General features: G+C 50.4%; 1 protein-coding gene across 3 annotated transcripts in view; it reads right to left on the bottom strand.

The window, feature by feature from the left end:
* The window catches only part of SEPTIN8 (septin 8), a gene marked incomplete at both ends in the record, with an annotated part of 37,506 nt that overhangs the window by 2,094 nt on the left and 14,305 nt on the right, over positions 1-21,107 (bottom strand). The window contains 9 exons of one of the 3 annotated variants that reach the window (XM_080353108.1): positions 1,616-1,670; positions 7,759-7,949; positions 8,865-8,997; positions 9,251-9,419; positions 10,177-10,273; positions 11,992-12,153; positions 16,718-16,904; positions 17,552-17,756; positions 19,104-19,218. In XM_080353108.1, coding sequence (XP_080209234.1) covers positions 1,616-1,670; positions 7,759-7,949; positions 8,865-8,997; positions 9,251-9,419; positions 10,177-10,273; positions 11,992-12,153; positions 16,718-16,904; positions 17,552-17,756; positions 19,104-19,218 — 1,314 coding nt within the window. Of the gene's footprint in view, positions 1-1,615; positions 1,671-7,754; positions 7,950-8,864; positions 8,998-9,250; positions 9,420-10,176; positions 10,274-11,991; positions 12,154-16,717; positions 16,905-17,551; positions 17,757-19,103; positions 19,219-21,107 lie in introns of those variants that run through there. The other 2 variants (XM_080353107.1, XM_080353109.1) reach the window with 2 other exon arrangements.

Genomic DNA, 21,107 nt, shown 5'->3' with positions numbered 1-21,107 from the left:
GGGTCCCACGAGGGACGTCAGAGCTTCTGTCCAGCGCGGTGAGGGCACAGCAGACATGGAGACAGGATGAGAAACATGGGACAAGCACACTTACCTGCAGGTTTAGTCCCTGCTGCCTGCAAGGGGCAGGAGCCACCAGAACTTCCCGTGGGTCTGGTTTGGTTATTTTCAAGCCACATACCTGTTACTCGCTGAAATTTATTTCCAGCTTCTAATTTCTACCAAGGGCATCCAGAGGCTTCAGCGACTGCTGTGTACAGCACACCCGGGGCAGGAGCTCAGTGCCTGCAGCAGGCGCTGCCTCCACACCGTCCCCTCTGTCCCAGACTCGGGTGGGGACACCCAGGCTGCCTCATTGGGCTCCTGTCACCACCCCGGTGTTCACAGCCACATCTCGTCCCCCTCCGGTCACACCACCCAGCACAAGGTGGTGGTACGTGGTGCAGGTTTCCCTCAAACCTCCTACTAAGGACGGGTTTTCTGCTGGTCCTACAGCACCAGGACGAGCAGCAGCCGCCCCAGATGTACAGGGTGTATAGGGGACATCACACTCGGAACACAGAGACACAGGGTTAACAGAGAGAAACTGGGATAATTGTGAGGGTTGGGAATTTGGACGCAGCACTTTGTTGTTCCAGTGGATGTAACTAGGGTACAAAAGGTGTTTTTAACAGGTGTTCGTTAAACAAGTCAGTTTTGGTTTTATTAAACCCAACTTTGGTACAAGCAGGTCATTCCTGAGATTAATTTACAAGGTTGTTTTAAAACAATGATAAACTAGGGCCTTTCCCTGTTCTTGGGTGAAGTTAGACTGAGGCACAGACATCACACTTATTTTATGTTCCTTAATAAAAAAAAAACCCAAAAAACAAACTCCACAAGTATTTGTGTGAGGGAGGCCAGTCTGTTACAAACACAGAACCCACACCCAGGAACGCCGAGTCTCCAGCTTTAAACCATTGCCCTTCCATTCACATATAACATCTAGTTGTCCTTTCAACTGGTTCCGTTCTCGCCCAGCCCATGGCAGTGGAGGTGCCGGCGCTGGGACCCGCAGGTTCCCGTCCCCGAATCACGAGCGAGGTGGCAGGAGCTCTGGGAAGAGTGCGGGTGCGCGGCAACCCGAACCAAGGAAGGGTGCGGGATCCGGGTTATAAAACCTGTAAGTCTACAGAAAAAAGCTACACAGAGGAGTTATTGCTAAGAAACATGAGGATCCAGCTGAAAGGTGAGGGGTGTGAGGAGGTTCCCCAGTTACACCCCAAAACCAGCCCCAGGAGCCCCATGACAGCAGCAGCTCAAGCAGCAAAGTGGGATCGCGCCTGGCGCTACCCCAGCCTGCTGGGTCAGAGTTAACGGCTTAGGACGGGCTCTCGCCCGGAGATTAGCGCTCTGGTTTTAGTGCAAGCCATGCAGCAGCCTTCGTTAGCAATTTATCTGTTGGTAAGTATCTTAGATTTCATCAAAGAAACCTGATCAAAGTTTTCCCAATCAGAAGATACGGTGCATCTTAGTCCTTGCTATATAATCTCTTCTGTGCAACTTATTGCAAGCTTAAAGGTGAAAGCACCAATTAATTTCTTCTGCATGAGATGTTTTGGCCTTAATAAATCTTCTAATTAACATGTCTTCCTGATGTTATGGAGCACGCAGTGGGAAGACTAAAAAAGCTACAGAAAGAACAAAAGAGAATCAGTATTTAAGTTTCAGTTATTTACATGAAGACAGCATGAAAGGTCAAACACAAATGGAACGGATGCTGCCTCATAGCAGAGAGCACTGGGTGCACCAGGGACGTTTAAACCATTGCAACTCAGAGCAGCTCTTGTGGCTGCCAAGATCTGGTCTGGAACTGGTCACCAGGGGATTGATCTGAATGTTTTTCCCAAGAAGGGATGCGCTGTACGGGATGGGGAGAGCTGCGGAGGAGTGTGGGCATGGAAAAGGTTGTGAAACGTTCCACACAAACCACTTGGTATCTACTGCAAAGTCCCCACTAAAGCTTATCCTTCAAAAAGGTAACAGGCTCAAGCAACAACTGTGACCCAGACTCAGCCTTTCACCAGCTGCACTCTTTGTCGGTGCTCACCACAGGCAACAAATATTAGTATCACACCAGCTCCAAGCACCTGCTCCTGCTCAGCTCTGCGGGTGGACATATGGCATCCATACAGCATCCATACAGCATCCATGCCACACGGTACCGCAGCAGGAACAGCCCGGCTGTGCAAGAAGCTGGGACGCAAACAAGCACAGGAGGTGACCAGAACTGCCCTCTGCCTTTCAGCAAGCTGAGCGTTCAACACAGAAAGCAGAGGTCTCGCACACAAGCCAACTCCTGCAGCATCAGCACAGCCTGGCTGCACGGTGCTGAGCAGGTTCCAGAAGCAGCCAGGATCACCAGCTCCGCTCTGCTCTTCCAACCAGGGCTGCAGGAAAAGCTCCCGCGTGAAGCAGCGCTTCAGCAAACACTGTCCAACTCCTCTTTCTGGTTTTAAGTGCAGCATCGGTCTCTGCCCGATACCAAATAAAACCCAGAGACGCCCTAAAATAGCTGAATGCATCATACACAGCAATGGTCCACAGAGCGGACACCAAGAAAGGGCCATCAGTAAAGCTCTCTGCAAATACAGCCCCAAACCTAAACTGGGCTGTTTTGGCCGTGATCTGAGCGCATGATGTGCTTCTCCAGGAAAAACACACAGCTCTTGTTAACACTAAACACCACCGCCCCTGCGAACCTACCACCCTCCGTCTCTGCCCCTTTTCCACCCCATCCTTAAATCACCTCTTTGGGCACCATCCCACCAGCAAAACGGACGGTAAATCCACCCGCTCGCTTGCCAGACCCCTCCAAGTGATGTACCAACACACTTCAACGCTGCTGCTGCCCTAACAGGGATGGCATTTGACTTCAATTCTTAGAATTTCTCTCCAGATTACAGGTGAGGTGCTTTTCTGCGTACTATATGATTAGTTAATTCTTAATTAATTAGCTAATTTTATTTTTGGATGTTCCCAACAGCCACAAGACACCCTGTGACTGGTAAGCTTGCAATCATTACGCTTTATTACTTCAGAAGGGAACCGCTGCGTAACGCAGGAAACCCACTGCTGAAGAAACGACACCACAAAAAACTCAAAATACATGAGATTTAATAAAAGAAAAAGAAAAAAAATGTACAAAGTGAGCGGAAAGAACTGAAAATTAAACAAAACAAGTCAACACGTTTGGAATGGCAAAGGGACGGGCACGTGGAGGGGCCACAACCATGGCCGGTCCCCGAGGCCCCTCCGACGTGACACTGACAGAGCTCAGAGCCACAAAACCACACTTTAAATTAGAAAGCAGACAACATACATGATGGCAAATGTTTACATGATTAAAAAAACAGACAGTTTTTCCCATCAACGTGAACCTTTTACAGATAAACGTATAAAGCAGCTAAAAGGTGGGTAACTGAATGGCTTCGCTCATTTCTGAAGGGCTTTTCACTTCTAGCCTAGAAGATGTAGATCTTCAGACTGGAGTGAGATTCGCATCAGCATGTATTTGTAACTTGTTAAATAAAGATAAGATACAGAGCTACCCTATATAGCACATACTGAAATCTTGTGTCAGCCTATAGGAAAAATCAGGTACTGGAGAGAAAAACTACCGAGTGCCATCGGGGAGGTTACGATGTTGACTGCTCTGGAGAACACGTTACTACAAAGGAAAGGTGTGTCTGTCACAACATAAAGTCAACGTACACATAATAATAATAATAATAATCATTAAAATATTGTTACATACATTCTGAATGTCTTCATCAGAAAAGCTGGAAATTTCTCCACAATGCCCATGGATTTGAAGGTTTTTACTCTTTTGTTATGATTATTCCGAACGAGCTGTTATTGTAGGAGCAAAGGGTGGAGCTCTGCTGAGCCAGGGCAGATGGAACCGTTTGCACAGATTTGCACAGATCTCCCTGCAGGAGATGGGGAGAAGACGAGGGGCTGGGCAGCGATGGTGTTTGCAGCCCAATAGCAGCAGTGATGGGTCTATCTCGGCTTTTGTAGCGTTGCCCCTGAGAAGCAACACAACGAACCGAATAGCGCTGCTCACTCAGCCAATTAGTGCGCTGGAGTTTCTCTCATTAGCAAAACAAATCCAAATTCTGCCCCTAAGCTGGTGCACGATCGGGCTGCAATCAGGGTGAGCTGGGGTTGTCTCCTCACATGGAGCAGCAGGTTGTGCTCCTTGTGCGCTTCTCCGAACAAAACACACGGGCCCTCCTAACACTGGGCAGTTACTCTTTAAAACACATCTAACCTGGAGGAGCAGCCTGAAAAATCCAAGGCCCAGCTTTCAGCAGACTGCTAATACGTGTGCATGACTTTTATTCCGAAAAACAGCCTGTTCTAAAAGGTACCTGCGAGGTCTTCATGAGGTTGTTTCATACAAGCACTAAGTAGTGCTGATGTAATTTTCAATATATCCATATAAATGGCCAATGTCCAGACGAAAACGGTTTGACACCTGAGCATGTATTTAGGGGAAGAAACCAAAACAAGCTGGTTTAATGGGACAGGGGAGTTGAAGAAGAGCGCGAGCCGGCTCGGGCGCGGGGCCGCGCTCCCCATCGCGAGTCCAGCGGGGAACTCGCTGCCATCTCAGCTCAAAGACAGGTCTTTAAGAAAACAAAAATCACAGAAATCCTGCGACATTAATAACTAAATCAAAACGCACACCCCCACACCCAACACTTAGCCAGCCAGTGCTTTTATAAACTCTAAAGACACTATGTGGGGTTAATATAAAATATTTGCTTTCTTTTAGCCTGTTATCTGATGGATGGATTTGGGTCCAACTGTTTTTCCTTTACTCTGTTCAGTTTTCATCCTGCCTTATCACAAAATGGAAAAAAAGAATAATATTGATCCTAATTATTGCTCTAAGCTCGGTCACCCAGGAAAACACGGCCGTGATTCGTTGGCATGAGGAGCGTCAAAGGAAGCACCTTGTAAGAGGAACGAGCCTATTGCCATAAACAGGTGCACAGCTCAAGATTAGGGGACTCTCCTTATCAGGCACATAAGAAGTTTAAGGTTAAAGAGTCAAAGTAAAGATGAGCACTTAAATAACTTTTCCACAACAGTAAAATACGTTGGTAAGTGACAAACGGAAAGTTACACGAATCCTGCAGTTCCACATTATACAACAAACTCTTATGAAAAATCTTTCTATATAAATGTTCTACTTCAGCAGTAAAGAAAATTCTAAACATTGTCCCGTTAATTTTCATAACCACTCTCTCTCTTTATATATATATATATATATTATAAATGATGTAGAAAGTGTTTAGAGTAATTCAGGATTAAAATATATAATTACTGGGCTAAGATTCCCAGGGCGGAAAGTCTAAGCATTGTGTTTTTCTACCCATTCTAAAAACTTATTCAAATTGAGAGTTTTGTTAGAAAAATAAATGTTTCGGCGTTCTTGATAGCGCTCCTCACGTCTGTGAGCGGACAGGGAAGGTGGACGAGCCTCAAGCAGCCACCTTAGCCAATTCAAACAGAAACTCTAGACCACAAGTATTGAGCTGGTGGGTAAGATGGGTTGAGACAGACAGTTACGGTCACTCTATACACAGCTGCTCCGTCACTGGGTTTAGAATGAAACATCTTACTTTAGGGATTAGTTGATTTTAACCAAATGTACATGGTCAGGTTACTTCCTTAACACCTCCTGTCAGTCCTGTACACACAGCAGCGAGGCGATCGCTGCAGCCACCGAAGATGCTCATGTTCTCTTTCACTTTGGTCCATTCACACAATGTTATGAGAAGGGTCACGGGGTGGGAAACAAGCAACTTAACACATGAAAGCACCAAGTCCACTCTTGGCCTGAAAGTCTGTGTGAGATTAACTGAAAGAAACAAAACATAAAAGAGATATGAATTAAAGTTACGCAAATTAAACAAAAGCAAAATGTAGCGAATTATAACAGAAAAAGGAAGAGAAGGGCAAACAGCGGGAGAGCGCAGCCGCGGCACACACAGCACCGGAGAACCGCAGCACCAACGCCTCTATTGCCCCTCAACACCTGCAGTTCCTCCATCTCCATTTTTATTAAACCTACTAAAACCACTGTGTGGAAAGAGGAGATGATGACAGGTTCAACTAGCACTCCTAAAAATTGAAACAAGAAAAAATCCCCCCTCGGCAGGCTCACGATACATTCCCAGCCCCTGCGAGGTCACAGCACCTTCCCCTTGGTCCCTCGCACGCCGCCCGAGCTGCGCTTTGCCAGCCACCACTGAGGAGCCTCTGCAGGCGGCCAAGACCAGCAAAGTGCACGAAACCTCTTGCTATCGCAGACAGAGGGAGCTGGTCCCCATCACCAGAGCATCCCAGCGAGTGGCTCGGCTGGCACCGGCGAGCAGCGCACAGCTCCGTGTGCTCCCCTTCCCCAGAGCAGAGCCGGCCCCAGGCTGCCCCAGCGTTCAGCGCCTAATTCACGGGCTCACTCAGCTGGGTTCAGCCCTATTTTGAGAGCAACTATTTCACAAACCACTGTGGGCTCTGTGTGTGAGGTGGGACGTGCCCACGCACGGCGGAGAGGTCTGCAGAATACAGTTCTTTGGTTTGGTTTGAACACCAACACACCGACGTTGCAAGGAAACAGGTTAAATAATACACACTGTTATCTTCCATAGGAAGAAACAAATTACCGCATGTCAGTGTGCAGACCGAGCTCCTCCAGTGCTGCAGCTCACAGCAGAGACACCGCAGAGCACAAGATCTCATCAGCGACGTGAAGCTGAACGTTGTGCTGTCACAAGCAAACCCGGGTGTTGCTACTCCCCGTGGTGTTTTGCCTTTTCGCCATTAAAAAGCTCAGAAAGTGTGGCCAGCAGCCCGCTCTGGGTTTGGCAGAACGCAGCTCTGACACTTCAGCTCCTTCACGCAAGGGGAAGTAACCAAAAAATGGTGGAATAGCAGATTTAGCAGCCTGCCCGATGGCACGCTTCTCATTCTGCTCCCTAGCCAGTGTCAAGACTGGCTTGAATGGGAGCAGGATCACCTCCACACACCTTTTCTTCTTAAATCTGTTTGCCCCACTCCTGCTCCATCATTACACAGCCAGGCAGCCGAAAGCGTTATCACACACCCTCGCCCCACGCTCCTGCTGCCTTCAGCAGTGTCAGGTAACCTGCAGCACCTAAGAGTTCTGCCTTTAGGGGAGAAGAGCTTGCCCGTAAGTGGAACTGTGACTTGGAGCCTTAATGAATTTCTAACACACCTTCAACGCTAAGCTGCTCTTCCCTCCCTTACAGCTCTGCCTCCAAAAATCAAGGAAGAGCACCTGTCAAAGAGGGACCCAAACCTACAGATCACGGGATGACAAGGGATGACACCTACAAGACCATGTCAAGATTGTCCCCACTCCTCTGTGCTGGGAGGAAGCAGCTTATTTCTAGTCACCTTTCTGTCCGACATCCGTCAAGGATCCTGTGAGGCGACTGTCACAGAGACAAGGGCAAACCCCGCAGGAACCTCAGCCTTTGAGAACAGCCCCAAACTGCCAATCCCTCCCACCCACGGGCACCAGCACAGGGGGAGCTCGTCTCTCCTCCACTTCAAAACCCCCCGGATTCCAAAATCCCCCTCTCCATTCGCTCTCTAAGCAACTGAACAAACGTTAAAGGGTCTGAGCAGACACCCAGCTTCCCCGGGGCAGAGCAGAGAGACGCGAGTTCCATCACTTACTTTTTCTTGTCTTTGTCCTTCTTCAGCGGCTGCTGTGAGGTAGCCTGCAAGGATTGGGACTGCAAGGTTTCCACCGCTACTTTCCGCCTGTTGAAGGCGTTCATCTCTTCCTCCAGCTCCCTCCTCTTCTCCTCCACCTTCCTCTTCTCTTCCTGGTGTATCCTTTTTAAGTGCTCAAATTTCTCGTGCAGCTGGTAGGAGACAGACCCTCTGAGCATCACATCCAGCACAGCTGTCCCTCCGCATCTCCCGCGGAGCCGCCGTCCCACCTCCCGCACGAATCCCCACCAGAGACCGGTACAGCAGCAGTGCCCGCATGAATCCTCACCAGAGACCGGTACAGCAGCAGTGCCCGCATGAATCCCCACCAGAGACCGGGTACAGCAGCAGTGCCCACATGAATCCCCACCAGAGACCAGGTACAGCAGCAGTGCCCGCACGAATCCCCACCAGAGACCGGGTACAGCAGCAGTGCCCGCATGAATCCCCACCAGAAACCGGTACAGCAGCAGTGCCCGCACAAATCCCCACCAGAGACCGGTACAGCAGCAGTGCCCACATGAATCCCCACCAGAGACCGGGTACAGCAGCAGTGCCCGCACCGTGCGAGCCCCTCGGCAGAGCTGCCCTGGGCAACCGCAGCCTCTCCACCAAAAGCCACAATCAGTTCAGCTCTGCCCGACACCACATACCAAACGGGAGAAAGCGTGAGCCCTGGGCCAGTGCGCTGAGGATCACGGCTCAGTGTCCCTGTCACCGAGATGGGGACAGTGCGGGCTCCTTCATCCCTCACTAGTTTTGAAGACAAGGGGTGAAGTCTGCCTAACGTGGGCGCTCACCAAAACATCCTGCACTGAGCAGCACCCGAGCCCCCTACATCCTGCACAGGACTGCGAATAATGGTTCTGTGGCACCTAAACCAGTGATGCTGGTTTGAAAACATGACCCGTGTCCCCTTCTCCGAGCGAGGGAAGTGGGGGCTGTTTGTGCTTTGTTTGGTGAGGCTGCTCAGGAGCTGCGTGTGCGTTCCAGCATTCGCATGCTGCCCAGACCCAGAGCCTATGGCTGCATTTTGGGCTTCTCTCACAGGTTTTTGGCACACCCACCTCTCTCTCCTTCTCTTTCAGCTCTGCCTCCGTCTCCTTGACTTTGTTAACAAACATTTGCCTCATTTCTTCCTCTTTCTTCTGGAGCTCACCCAAGAACTCTTTCCTTTTGGTCTCATACGTTTCTTGGAGGCTGAGGAAGAAACCAAATGAAATCCAGACTCTTCAGACACCAGTGACTTAGAGATGGGAAAATGCATGTCTGTCTGTGTTACTTGAAGACAAACAGGGAAGGGAATGGTACCAAAGTCAGCTGCAAAGTTCCAACCCAGTGCTAGTATTTTCCAGCCCAGCATTGTGGATACCACCTACAAACCTCCCAGTTTTGAGGGGCATAATTACCAAACTATAGCTCTAAATTGCTGCTGGACATGAAGGCCGCTCACCTGAAGGGTTGGCTGTCTGGATCTGTGTCCTTGAAGCCCATCTCCTCCAGCTTGCACCTCCTGTACAGCTCGTAGTGGCGGGTGTGAGTCTGCTCCCGAAGATCTTCCATGTTGACTCGAATCAGCATTTCCCGTAGCTTCACAAAGTCACAGTGACTTTCATTCTCGACTGATGGAAGCAAAGAGAGAAGTTGGCAAACTGCACACGTGGCAGGACAAGCAAATGCTCATACAGATGAGCTCCAGAGACTCCCCTCCCAAGGATCTCTACCCATTGTCCCGCACAGGGCGCAACACAGCCCTGGACGTGGGGATTCTGGAGGGGGCTGGAGCACAAGTGTGATGGAGTGGCTGAGGGACCTGGGGGTTCAGCTGGAGAACAGGAGCTGAGGGGAGACCTGATCTCTGAACTGCCTGAAAGGAGCTTGGAGCCAGGGAGGTCGGGCTCTGCTCCCCAGGAACAAGCGCCAGGAGCAGAGGAAACGGCCTCAAGTTGCACCAGGGGAGGTTGAGGTTGGATCTGGGAACAATTTCTTCCCCAAAGGGCTGTGGGGCATTGGAACTGGCTGCCCAGGGCGGTGCTGGAGTCACCAGCCCTGGAGGGTTGGACAGACATATACATGAGGCTCTTAGGGACATGGGGCAGTGCCAGAGTTAGGTTACAGTTGGACTCGATGACATTAAGGGTCTCTTCCAACCAAAATGATTCTGTGATTCCATTCCCATTGACTATTACTACCTGCCATTAGGAATGGGAGTTCAAAGGGAAGACTGGTTGCACAGGAGGCCACACAGGACATTTCTGCCCCGTTCAGCACCGGCAGCTTCACGCACACACACGGGAGGGCAGAGCTGGAGACGGTGCCAGCGTCTGTACGGGGATGCACACAGGGGGTCGCGTTGGGCGCCCGCTCGCAGCACCTTACCCTGCACCACTCCCCACGGGTACTGCCGAGCTCTCACCAGCTTGTTCCCAACCTTCACCTCCTCCGTGCTGCCCACCACGGCGAAGGGCAGGTGAGCCTGAAACACAGCCAAGAGTCAGCGCATGGGCTGACCCCTCGGGGATCAGCCTGCCCGGTAGATCCGCTCACCCAGGCACAGGTCTACTGCAAAATGTCCTTCCTCTGAAGCACCCGTCTCCAATACTCAGGGTAGTCTCTGCTATGAGCTGGGATGAGGGGTGACCTTATTAATATTTACAGATATATGAAGGGTGAGTGTCAGGAGGATGGAGCCAGGCTCTTCTCTGTGACAACCAGTGATAGGACAAGGGGTAAGGGATACAAACTGGAACACAAAATGTTCCACTTCAATTTGAGAAGCAACTTGTTGGGGGTGAGGGTGGCAGAGCCTGGCCCAGGCTGCCCAGGGGGGTTGTGGAGTCTCCTTCTGTGCAGACATTCCAACCCGCCTGGACACCTTCCTGTGTAACCTCATCTGGGTGTTCCTGCTCCATGGGGGGATTGCACTGGATGAGCTTTCCAGGGCCCTTCAACCCCTGACATTCTGGGATTCTGTGATATTACAACAGAGAGCAGCGAAGGGCCAGAGCACAGCTTACTAGCAACGCTGGCCGGGCTGAACGAGACGGGAAAATATGGTCAGAACACCAAGATCACAAATAAACAAATGGGGAAGGAAACAAACAATCGGGGAAGGAAACAAATAAACTAATGGGGAAGGAAACAAACAAATAAACAGGAAAGGAAACAAATAAACGAACGAGGAAGGAAACAAATGAACAGAGAAACCCCGTCCTGGGGCACTGCAGGAGCGGAGCCCGGATCAGGCCCTTTGGTAGGATGAGGTTGCGAAAGTCCTTCACATTGAAGAGGAAACGAATGCAGAATTGTGGAACTTGTGGCAAAGTGGCCAAAAATACTTTCATTTGGGGAGAAAGGGGGAAAAAACAAATAACAAAAGAAAAAGCAAGCAAGCATGACTTGTTTTTCTCCCCCATGCACGCAGCTTGCAATTACTTTAAAAAGAGTGCGTCCTCCAAATTTTTCATGAACTCAGCAAAAAAAGCCTATTAAAGTGAAATGCATATCTAGTTGACCCAGAAATCAACTGGCTATTGAAACTAAATTTAAAAAAAGGGAGCAGTTGAAAGAGAAGACAAAGCATTTAATCAGAAACAGCTCTACAAAAAAAGGTTCATTTTGATGAAAAAAGCGACGTTTTATTTTAAAAATTAACATGTAAACATCCCAGCCGTTTCTACTGCAATAGCTGCACTGATTTGGGAGACAGGAAACTGGAAAGTGTTTGCACGTGTGCCAGGTCTGAACCGGACCTGAATTTCAAAAAAAAGACAAAATAGGGTCTAACAATTTGTCTTATTTTAAATTGGGTTTCCTCTGCTTACCCTCCTCAAGTCGGAAGGCCAATATAAATCTTAACTGTACAATTTTTATTCAAAGTTTCGCCCTCCTCAACTGAAAAGCGGCCTGAAAGCAGACAGAATAGATTTTGAAGAAAGTCTTTTTCAAAAATGCAATAAAACAAATTTTAGAGCCGAGCTGAGTTTCTCCAGAGAGCCCACAGATTAAATAAGAGCCACAATTTCATTAACTCTGTATGCAATAGCCTGAGGCGTCTGTCAGATCCACAGCTCGACTTTCAAATAGATTGAGCGTCTGGACAATCCCAATGCAACTTGCCCTTCAAACGCACTTTCATGCAGTGATTTAGTTTGTCGGGCCTTTTGGAGGCAAAGCCCCCGTGGTGTCACTCACGTTCATCACGGAGTTGATCTCTGCAACCGCTTCGTCGTCCGTGGGGAACTGATAGATCTGCACCCCGTTGCTGACCAGCTCGCTCATGATCTTGATCTTGAACTTGTGCAGCTCGCTCTTGGAGATGGTGTCTGCCTTGGCAATGATGGGGATGATGTTCACCTGCAGCACAGGAGGGAAGGAGCTGTAACCCGGGGAGCGGCTCCGGGGAGCGCCATGCCCGTGGGGTGACCTGGCTGCTGCTTTGGTAAAACCAAAGGTGCCACATTCTGCGGCACAAGCCCGGCTGAACACTAGAGGGAAGAGTTTTCCAGGACTAATTTGACTGTGAGACTTCCAGATAAAATGAAAACGAACACATTGTGATAAATACACAAGGAGCAGATCAAAGCCCCTGCCTTTGCCTATGTATGTTGTTACACGCTTGGAGGGAGGCAGAGACAGCACAACTGTCAGGTCTCGAGTCCTCACGGCTCCCGGCTGTGCTGATGAGCCATTTGAGAAGACAAGCGCAAGGATGAAACACTGCAGCGAGCTGACATGAGGCCTCCCCGTGCGGGAGCAGAGGGAGCGGGGGCTCCTGCGATGCTCTCACAGCAGCTATGGATCCCTTTCGAGGATGCCCCAGCCGCTCCGTGAGGATCGGGGCTCGGGCACGCTGTGTGGATCGCACAGACCGCCCGGGAAAGGCGCCACCTGGGAGATGCGTCTTCACGCTGCTGTCGCTCCGCTTTGGCTTCGCATCAGCGGGCGCCGAGCACGAGGCACCGCACGGCTCCTGGTGTCACAAAGCCACCCATGAGCTGCGCGGTGGGGAGGTCCCCAAGTCCCATCGACTGCGATGGAGAGCAAAACCCCACATCCTTCAGGAGGGACGCGGTTCGCCACGGCCTTGGGGCAGCTACAGCGGGGCAGGATCCGCCACAGGATGATGCTGCTGTGCCCAGCAAAGCCACGTGCGACACTGCAAACCGCTGCTCAAACAAACAACAGCACCACTCGTCTGCCTGAACAGCAGCCAAATTCACAGCAGTCGTATGCGAGAACTCAGAGAAATGAGGGGAAAGTCAGATTTGCCGTCTCACATTTCCCAACAGTCAAGGCTTTTTATCCTACAGGGCAGAAATCTGTAGCAGCCATTTGGTCTCCAACGGGTGCCTGCTAAAATAAATTACGTTGCTTTCCCAGCTCAAGTTCTCTTTGTGGCTCAGTAATTTTTCCATACTTCTTGATTTTTCTGCCGCTCCTGGTTTAGCACTCACTAAATACAAGAGCACTACTTGCTCAAAAGAAAAAAAAGTCATCTTAATTTGCTCATTGCAAATCAGAGAGGATAAATTCCTTCTTTTTCTCAGCCGCTGATCTGGCCTCTTTTACCAAGGACCACAAATCCTCAAAGAATGAGGTCTGCTGGTCTCACCCCACCTCAGCAGGTCCGTGTCCTCATTACAGAGGTAACAAGGGCCATGGGCACAGCTGCGTGTCGCGCTGACCTGCTCAGAGCTGCGGCTCAGACCCACCAGCACGCTCAGCGACAGGCTCAGCTCAGGGCTGCTGTGTTAACAGCACCTGCTGCGGAGCCGCTGATGGGCTGTGCAGCCCGCACAGGGCTCGTTTCAGTCCATTTCCAGTTGGTGTCCCTCCTCTTCTTGTCTTCCCTTCTGGGTTCCTTAATAGTTTAAATTATTACTGTTTTTATATCGACTTCACGCACGCCTTGGAAACCCACCAGCTGGACTCCCACAGTTACCATGAGATACCCGGAGCACCGTACAATTATCTTGTTGTTTCCTTTCTCTGATTTTGAGCATTGGCACACAAGAGCTGTCTAAATCTAGAATGACCTCATCCCTTTATAATAAGAAAGGCCAGAAGAGTTTGGAAACAAGAAACAAAAGAGACAGGAGATGCTACTGAAGCGAAGCACATGTCTAATCCTGCCCTCCTACAGTACCTTCCACATGTCCACTTCTGCGCAAAGGCCACAGTCTGTGGCAGAGAGATCAGTGCCAATAACCTGACATACAACTAGCTAGAGAAGAAAATGCACCTCTCCTCTCCTTTCTGAACAGGTTTTAAAAGCCCAATAAAAGGAAGTGATGCCAGAACCGTGTGAGGTTTCATTGCCCACTCTTATTTTTACACAAATAATGTTTACCTTGGGTTGCAGGTGAAATCCCAGAGCAATATTCTTATATCTCATGGTGGAAGAGCAATAATCTCTGCTTAAAGACCTAGTAATAAAGTCATAAAGCTAACTACTGGAGTGCCATCCCACTGAACGCGGCAGGGGACTGGGAGTCCCCGTGCTGGAGCTCGAATTCCCAACAGAGCCTGAGCTTCAGACGAGGCAGCAAACTCGCTCGCACGCACATGAAACACATCTAAGTCACTTGGTAGAAAACAACTTTGCTAACATAATAAGGCTACCTGCATTTTTACCCTGTGGAAGACAGCTGGGTTTTCCCCATCTCCAAACTCTAAGTCCCGGTGAAGCCAACAGGCAAATCTCACTTTGGAAACTGAAGGGAAGAGGCACAAACCAGCCTCACGTGGCCCCACGGGCCAGTGACCGCCCAGGACGGGCAAGCAATTAGCCACAGCTTGTAACCAGCACACACTGATTAGAAACTATTCAGGGACAACGAGCGGGGAACACCAGGATGCCCATGGCAGCGAACGGCTCTGCGCTCACTTTCCAGGGCAGTGCTGTTTTAAATCAATCAATCACCTTCTCCTCTGACACAGATGCCATCTTCTTTATCTTATTCATTTATCTCCTCCTTTTCCCAGGTTAAACACAATGGAAAGCCAACCCTGCCAGATCACGCATGCTCCCCGCTACCAGTCAGCCCCATTTCATCCCCCTAGATCCAGTTCTGGAGATGCTTCTAGCCCTGGCTGTAATTAAACACCCCAAACAGCAGCTGGCCATGAGCTCAGCCAAACAAATACCGTATTACAGCACAATGGGAGATTCTGTTTACAAAACAGCTTTACCCAGAAGGGGTTTTGTAAACTTTACACTGAAAGCAAGATTCATTATTGAAACGGTCGCGCAGACTCAAAAGCCTGCCCAACACCTGATGCCATGCCAGCGGCGCGCTAAAGCAAAGGTGTGACTGAGCCCGGTTCCTACAAAACCCTCGCTAAAACCAGGCTCAGAGGCTGAGCCAGCAGAGCATGCAGCAAAGCATCACCTCCAATACACCCTCCATGATCAACAGTCTCTACTTGCTTATTCATTTCCATGTGCATGCTCGTGCGAGGCCACCGCACCGTGAAATCCAAGAGGTTCTCACCCTGTGCTAAGAAGGGAGATGTGAGCAAAGGGATAAAATGACTTCAGAGGGGACTCTTTAAGTGGAAGTTTAAGAAGTATAAAAAGCTTGTGTGTGCACAACGTTCCCATCTCTGCACAAAGGATTTATTTTGGTACTACCCAAGGACCACATTAAAGGCAGCCACGGGGAGACGCGAAAAGTAGGGAATGCAGAAGGAAAGGCAGAGACAAGCTTTGCGGGACCACCAGCACCACGGGGAATCATGCAAAACTTCACTCCATACATATTTCTGGGAACACGTAATGCTGGCATCGCACCAAGAGACAAGAGTTTCTGACGGGAAAGTTTTCGGACTCCTACTGAAGTGGGTGTAAGAGCCACCACGGTGACACAGGGCCCAGGGCACCAGGAGCCAGCGCCCGCTCTGGAGCGGGGCCGAGGAGAAGGGGCCAACAGCCCCGGGGGCTCTGCGGGGGGAACGCACCCGCCGGGAACGTCCCACGGAGCTGCACGGGGACAGCGGCCAGGGCAAAGAGCGCTCCCGAAACGTAACCCCGGGATCCCCGGTTACTGCAGGGTCCTGACTACCTTGTCTGGCCCTTCTGCAGACTGATCAGCACCTGCCACCTGAAAGGAACCACCTTGCTGCTCAAATACTGCTCTGAAAGAGAGGAAATTCTTGCAAAGGAAAGAAGAGATGCTGCTGTCACCAGTGACCTCTGAAGTCTCCTGCAGCTCCCTGGAAGCCAGCTGGGACAGTCAAAAGCGGGTCAGAAACCTCCGAGCTGCAGGAACATCAGCAGTGACCGGTTAAGAAACAACCCCACTGCTCCCCGAGGCAGAACAGCTTATGCACAAAGAAACAACCCCCAGCCAGACCCGCTCACAACCCACTCGTAGGATCCCTATGACCTCAAGAACTTCTCACCATATTTATATTTTCAGAAGATATCGTGATCTCCTGTCCAGATCACCTGGCACTGCCAGCAGTGGCAGCTCACACAGCCAACACCTCTCCAGCCCTGGGCTCCTCCGTCCTGCCCCCCACCCTGGGACACCCCCCAGCTCCTCTGTCCCTGCTGACAGATCAGGACAGCGGAGGTGGCTGCGCAGGAGCTGGAGCACATCCTTACCTGCACACCTGGAAAGGAAAGCTAATAAAGATGCAGTTGATGGCTTTGATAAACATAAACTAATGTGGATAAGAGTCTTACAGAGATGGACACTCTAGACTTCACACAGCTAGCTGGAAAATGGGTTTTTCACCTGAGAAGATAAAGCACAGGACCTCAGCAAGCACCAGGGCAGATAGAGTTCTACCAGAGTCCTAAAAATGGCTCAGCTAATGTGCAGGAAGGACTCCACGGAAAGAACAAAACCTTGCACATGACAATGTTAACAGAAGCACCACCACTTCCAGACAGAGGTCGCCATCCCCTTACCTTGCTATCCAACTTCTTCATCGTCACCAGGTCCAAGGACTTGAGCGAGTGCCCAGTTGGGGTGATGAAATACAGGCAGACGTGAATCCTCGTGTCATGATAGTTGAAGAGAGATCGGCGGATTTTCAGCTCTTCTTGCAAATAGTTTTCAAACTGCGTATCAATGTACTCAACAATAGGCCTGTAACTAAAACCATACCATTAGCAACCCAGATACTGGGGCTCAAAATTGAAGAGTTTGAACACTTATGAAGTTCTCCTAGACTGATATGGTATCATTTAAAAAGTGATAAGACTCAAACAATTTATGCTTAGAAGAGGACAAGCATGGCATTTACACGCAGACTCCATAATCCAAAGGCTGCAGGAGTCTCCTGCTCTAAGGACAGCGGAGCACGGAAAAATGACTATTTCCACACTCCAAACCGTGCCCAGTTCTCGGGGCTGAGCCATCTGGCTGCAGCAACGCAACATAACCAAGGAGAGACCTTGGAGTCTCAGAAAGGCTTTACCTGGAGCTTGAGCAAGATGTAATTAAATGAGACATGTCCAGAGGCACCGATCGCTGCCAGAACAGATAATTCCCAACCCTGCACTGAGGACAGCGTGTTAACTGCTCACGCTCCCAGAGGACACCATTCTCTGCTGCAGAGACCTCCTGTGACCTCTGTCTTTGGCTGCTCACCCAACTCCTTCTACACTCACTCCACAAACCGGCGCCACTGTAGAGAGCTGCTCCATTAACAGAACCACGGACACCCCTCTGCGGCGCTGCAGGCAGGACCACAGGCAGCTCATGCCTAAGCAAGCCCAGAAATGCCAAACAGATGGCACGAGACCTGCCTTTCATCTTTATTTATCTGATCCCCAAATCCAACCGCGTCCACAATCGTCAGCTTCAGGTGGACGTTGCTCTCCTGCAAGTCATAGGTCCGTGGCCGCAAGCGAACCGCGCTCTCGTAGTGACTGGCTTCCTCCGTCTCAAACGTGGTATTGAAGAGCGTATTCATTAGTGTGGATTTCCCAATGCCGGTCTCACCTAGGAAGGAGAAATCATCAGCTCACTGCAGCAGGAATTTGTCACAAAGAACAGTAATTACAGAGCAGAACTAAATTACACTGTGAAAGGTTACTACAAATTGCTCGTGGACAGACATATCATTGTCACAAAGGTAACCGCATTCTTGAAGGCCACCCCTGCTTAACACAAAGCAAACACAGAGCACTCTGGTCTCATCTCCCAGCGAGGACCACACAGCAAAACGCAGGATCCTCCCCTCCGTGTACCCCGCTTGGCTGGGGATCCCGCACCGGAGAGGCTGGGGATCCCGCACCGGAGAGGCTGGGGATCCCGCACCGGAGAGGCTGGGGAGAGCAAAGTTTTAGAGTCTTTTGAGTGTTCAGGTGAGAAGGAGTAAAACTCAGCTGCTCCTTCTGACAGGACTATCTGGGTCAGCTGTGGGCCATCCCAAACACAGCGACAGCCCCAGGGAACCCTGCAGATCGGCACAAGGCAACGGGTGCTGGGTGGGCTGTGGAGGGGACAGGGAAGTCTGACAATGAGGTTTCCTCTCCTTCCTGTGAGATTTCTGACTTCAACAGGCTGCTTTACCATTTTCTCTCTTTGCTTTATCTTGCCATTGAAGTCTCTGGGGAACTGGCTATTTTGTTTTTTGGGCTGCGAATCTGGGAATTTCAGCACAGAGAAATAAGCAGGCAGCTCTGAACCTGCTGGGACAACTTCCAGCAGACTGAACAAATCTTTTTGCAGCAGAAAAGACTCTGGATAAAGGTTCATGATTTGGCTGTGCAGCTGAACTTCGGCCTGCCTGGAAGCCTTAAAGCAGCTTGTCCCTCTTCCACAGCCTCAACCCCGCAGTGCCGTGTGTCCCACTCTGCCGGAACCCTTTCCCCTCCATCCACACACCGCTCTGAAGAGACTAGCAAGCCCCACACAAGGCTGAGCTGCCTTGTGTGCATCCAAACTGCCCAAGATGGTCCCATTCTGCACAGAGATGTCATGGACGTGTCATCTTTGAGATGAGAGGGCAGCCTGTGCAGCCGACAGCATCGCCCAATTGCTTTTCCTCCCACCCACTCCTCAAAGGCAGCAAGTTGACCCACTAAAGCTTTTCCCAAAAGTATTTCTAATTTGGGGCAATAAATCTTCAAGAGTCACTTGCGAAAGTCACAGCTTGGAAGCACCAAGCTCCAGAGAGCTCAACTTCACGGACATTTAAATGTATTTTTGAAGCATGAGGGATTTCTGACTCGTTTGAAGTCACTGCTGAGGCCCACGGCACAGCAGGACACACCAGAAGCTCTGGTCCCAGCCCCCCCGTGGCGCCAGCTCGGTCCGTGTCGGTTTGCAGGGGACGCTGCTCACCCACGCAGAGGATGTTGAAGCTGAAGCCTTGTGTGACAGACTTGCTGACCAGCTGGTCGGGGAGGCTGTCGAAGCCCACATGGCCCCCCAGGGAGAGGTTCCTCTTCTCTTCATTCTGGTGGAGAGAAGAAGCCAGGTGAGCAAACCGCACCGAGGTGGCGAGAGGAGCCGAAGGAACAACCCCCCTCCCGGGCACTGACACGGGAGCTGCTGTTTTGGCAGCCACGGGGCAAACCCTCCAACAGCCACCAAGAGAGAGAGAGGAAAACATGCTGCTCGCAATGGGGAACTGAGAGAACCAAGCCACCAGGCTACGGAGAAAAAACACCAGCATGAACTCCAACGGCACGCAGCTGGGAGAGATTAGCAAAGGAAACCCCACCACTGTGTGTTTTAGCACTCACTCCTCCTCATCCTTTTTCATTTTATTTTCTTAAACCCTGCAGCAGTGAATTCAGCTCGACCAACTCAGCGTTTTCCTCCCAAGTCGCTGATTGTGTTCCTCTGCTCCTGCCATCAGCAGCAGGGCTTTATTAGCTCGGGGGTGCTGGGCGCACAGGCAGGGCCAGGAACCCTCTGGCTCTGCCATCTGTGAGCAGTTTTCCACCGTTGCCTCCCCCATATGCATGTTGTTCCTCCTCCTGCCTCCTCCCTCCCCAGAGGAAGACTCAGCTGATCACCTGGAGGAAGTTTGCTTAGAAACTACAATAAACACCCGAGGAGACAACAGGTCTACGCCCTGTGTTAGGCAGCCCAGACCTGCCGTAATTCCAGAAGAGCAGATTCAACAGAAGGGCCATTCCTGTTTCTAGTGGTTACCAATAGAGGAGATTGGATTTGCACAAATATTTCCATGGACGTTGCTGCCTCTCTGCACAAGCGAGCGGCGCTGAGCGCAGGGACCCGCCGCTGCCGCAGCCTCTCGAACGCTCTCATCCTGCCCTGGAGAAGCACGGACACGTTTTCAGAGCACGATTCATTGACCCTCGCGGTTTCTTTGGTAAATGAGTCTGTTTCTCTTAATCACCAGCATGCAGTGGAAGATGGGGACGTCTGGCTCAGGTTCTGTCCCTGACAGTTCAGACTTCACACCCCAGCACTAAGACGATGAGACGAGCATTCCCTGAGAAGAGCCTTAGCAGGCTGTCAAATCTAAATTAACTCCAGAGGAAAATAAAAGAAACGCCATGGTAAGCCTTGCATGTTGCTCTACACCTGCAACAAGATTGCTAAACAAAACATAAACCTTTGCTCAATTGCATTTCGAGTCGAAGTTCCCTTTAGTTCTGCCTTGGGTAGAGCAAATAGTCTCAGTTTTGTAAAATAAACCATTTCTATCACAAGAACAACTTGTGAACAGCTGAAGCAGCTCTTACGTCTCACACCCAAACATCCTGGCTCGCCTGCTTAGCATTTGTTACCAACTTTCAGACTATTTCAGCCCCACGCTCTCCCAAGGGACAGAAACACAACCAAATTGGAGCGGGGCTCCTGCAATCAATTCTGTTGCATCCCATCAGGATCGATCGTTCTCACTAACTAAGTGGAAATAGCAACCATTTAAAGTTTTCCTGTGGGAGAGATAGCATCAGTTACGGTTTTAAGGTAGCCAAGAGTTTAGGTGAATTAAAAAGAGCCCCTAAGATAGGGAAAGCTCCAATTTAAACTTTCTTCCATCCATCCATCCGTCACCACACTGAGCGTCTGCAGGGACAGACCCCAAGTGCAGGTGATTCCCCGGCTCTGAGCTCTTCAGGTTTGTTATCCCCTTACAGAAGAGCCACTGCGTGCACCGGCAGAGCTGGGGGCTCATGGCCCCATCCGCCCCTTGGAACTTCAGATGCCAGTTCCCAGCACTGCAACGCAGCGGCGGCCAACAGAGCCGTTCCCAGAGTCACCCGGCCTGACAGTTACACTTTGGGTCTTTTCATTGTAAATAATAAACACAACAACAAAAAAAAACACCCACAAGCAGACAAACCAGAAGCCTGGGATGACATTTGG

This window comes from Nesoenas mayeri, assembly GCF_963082525.1.
Source record: "Nesoenas mayeri genome assembly, chromosome: 14".
Taxonomy (NCBI): Eukaryota; Metazoa; Chordata; class Aves; order Columbiformes; family Columbidae; genus Nesoenas; species Nesoenas mayeri.
The sequence above is the reverse complement of the archived record's forward strand: the minus strand, read 5'-3'. Positions and strand labels throughout refer to the sequence as shown.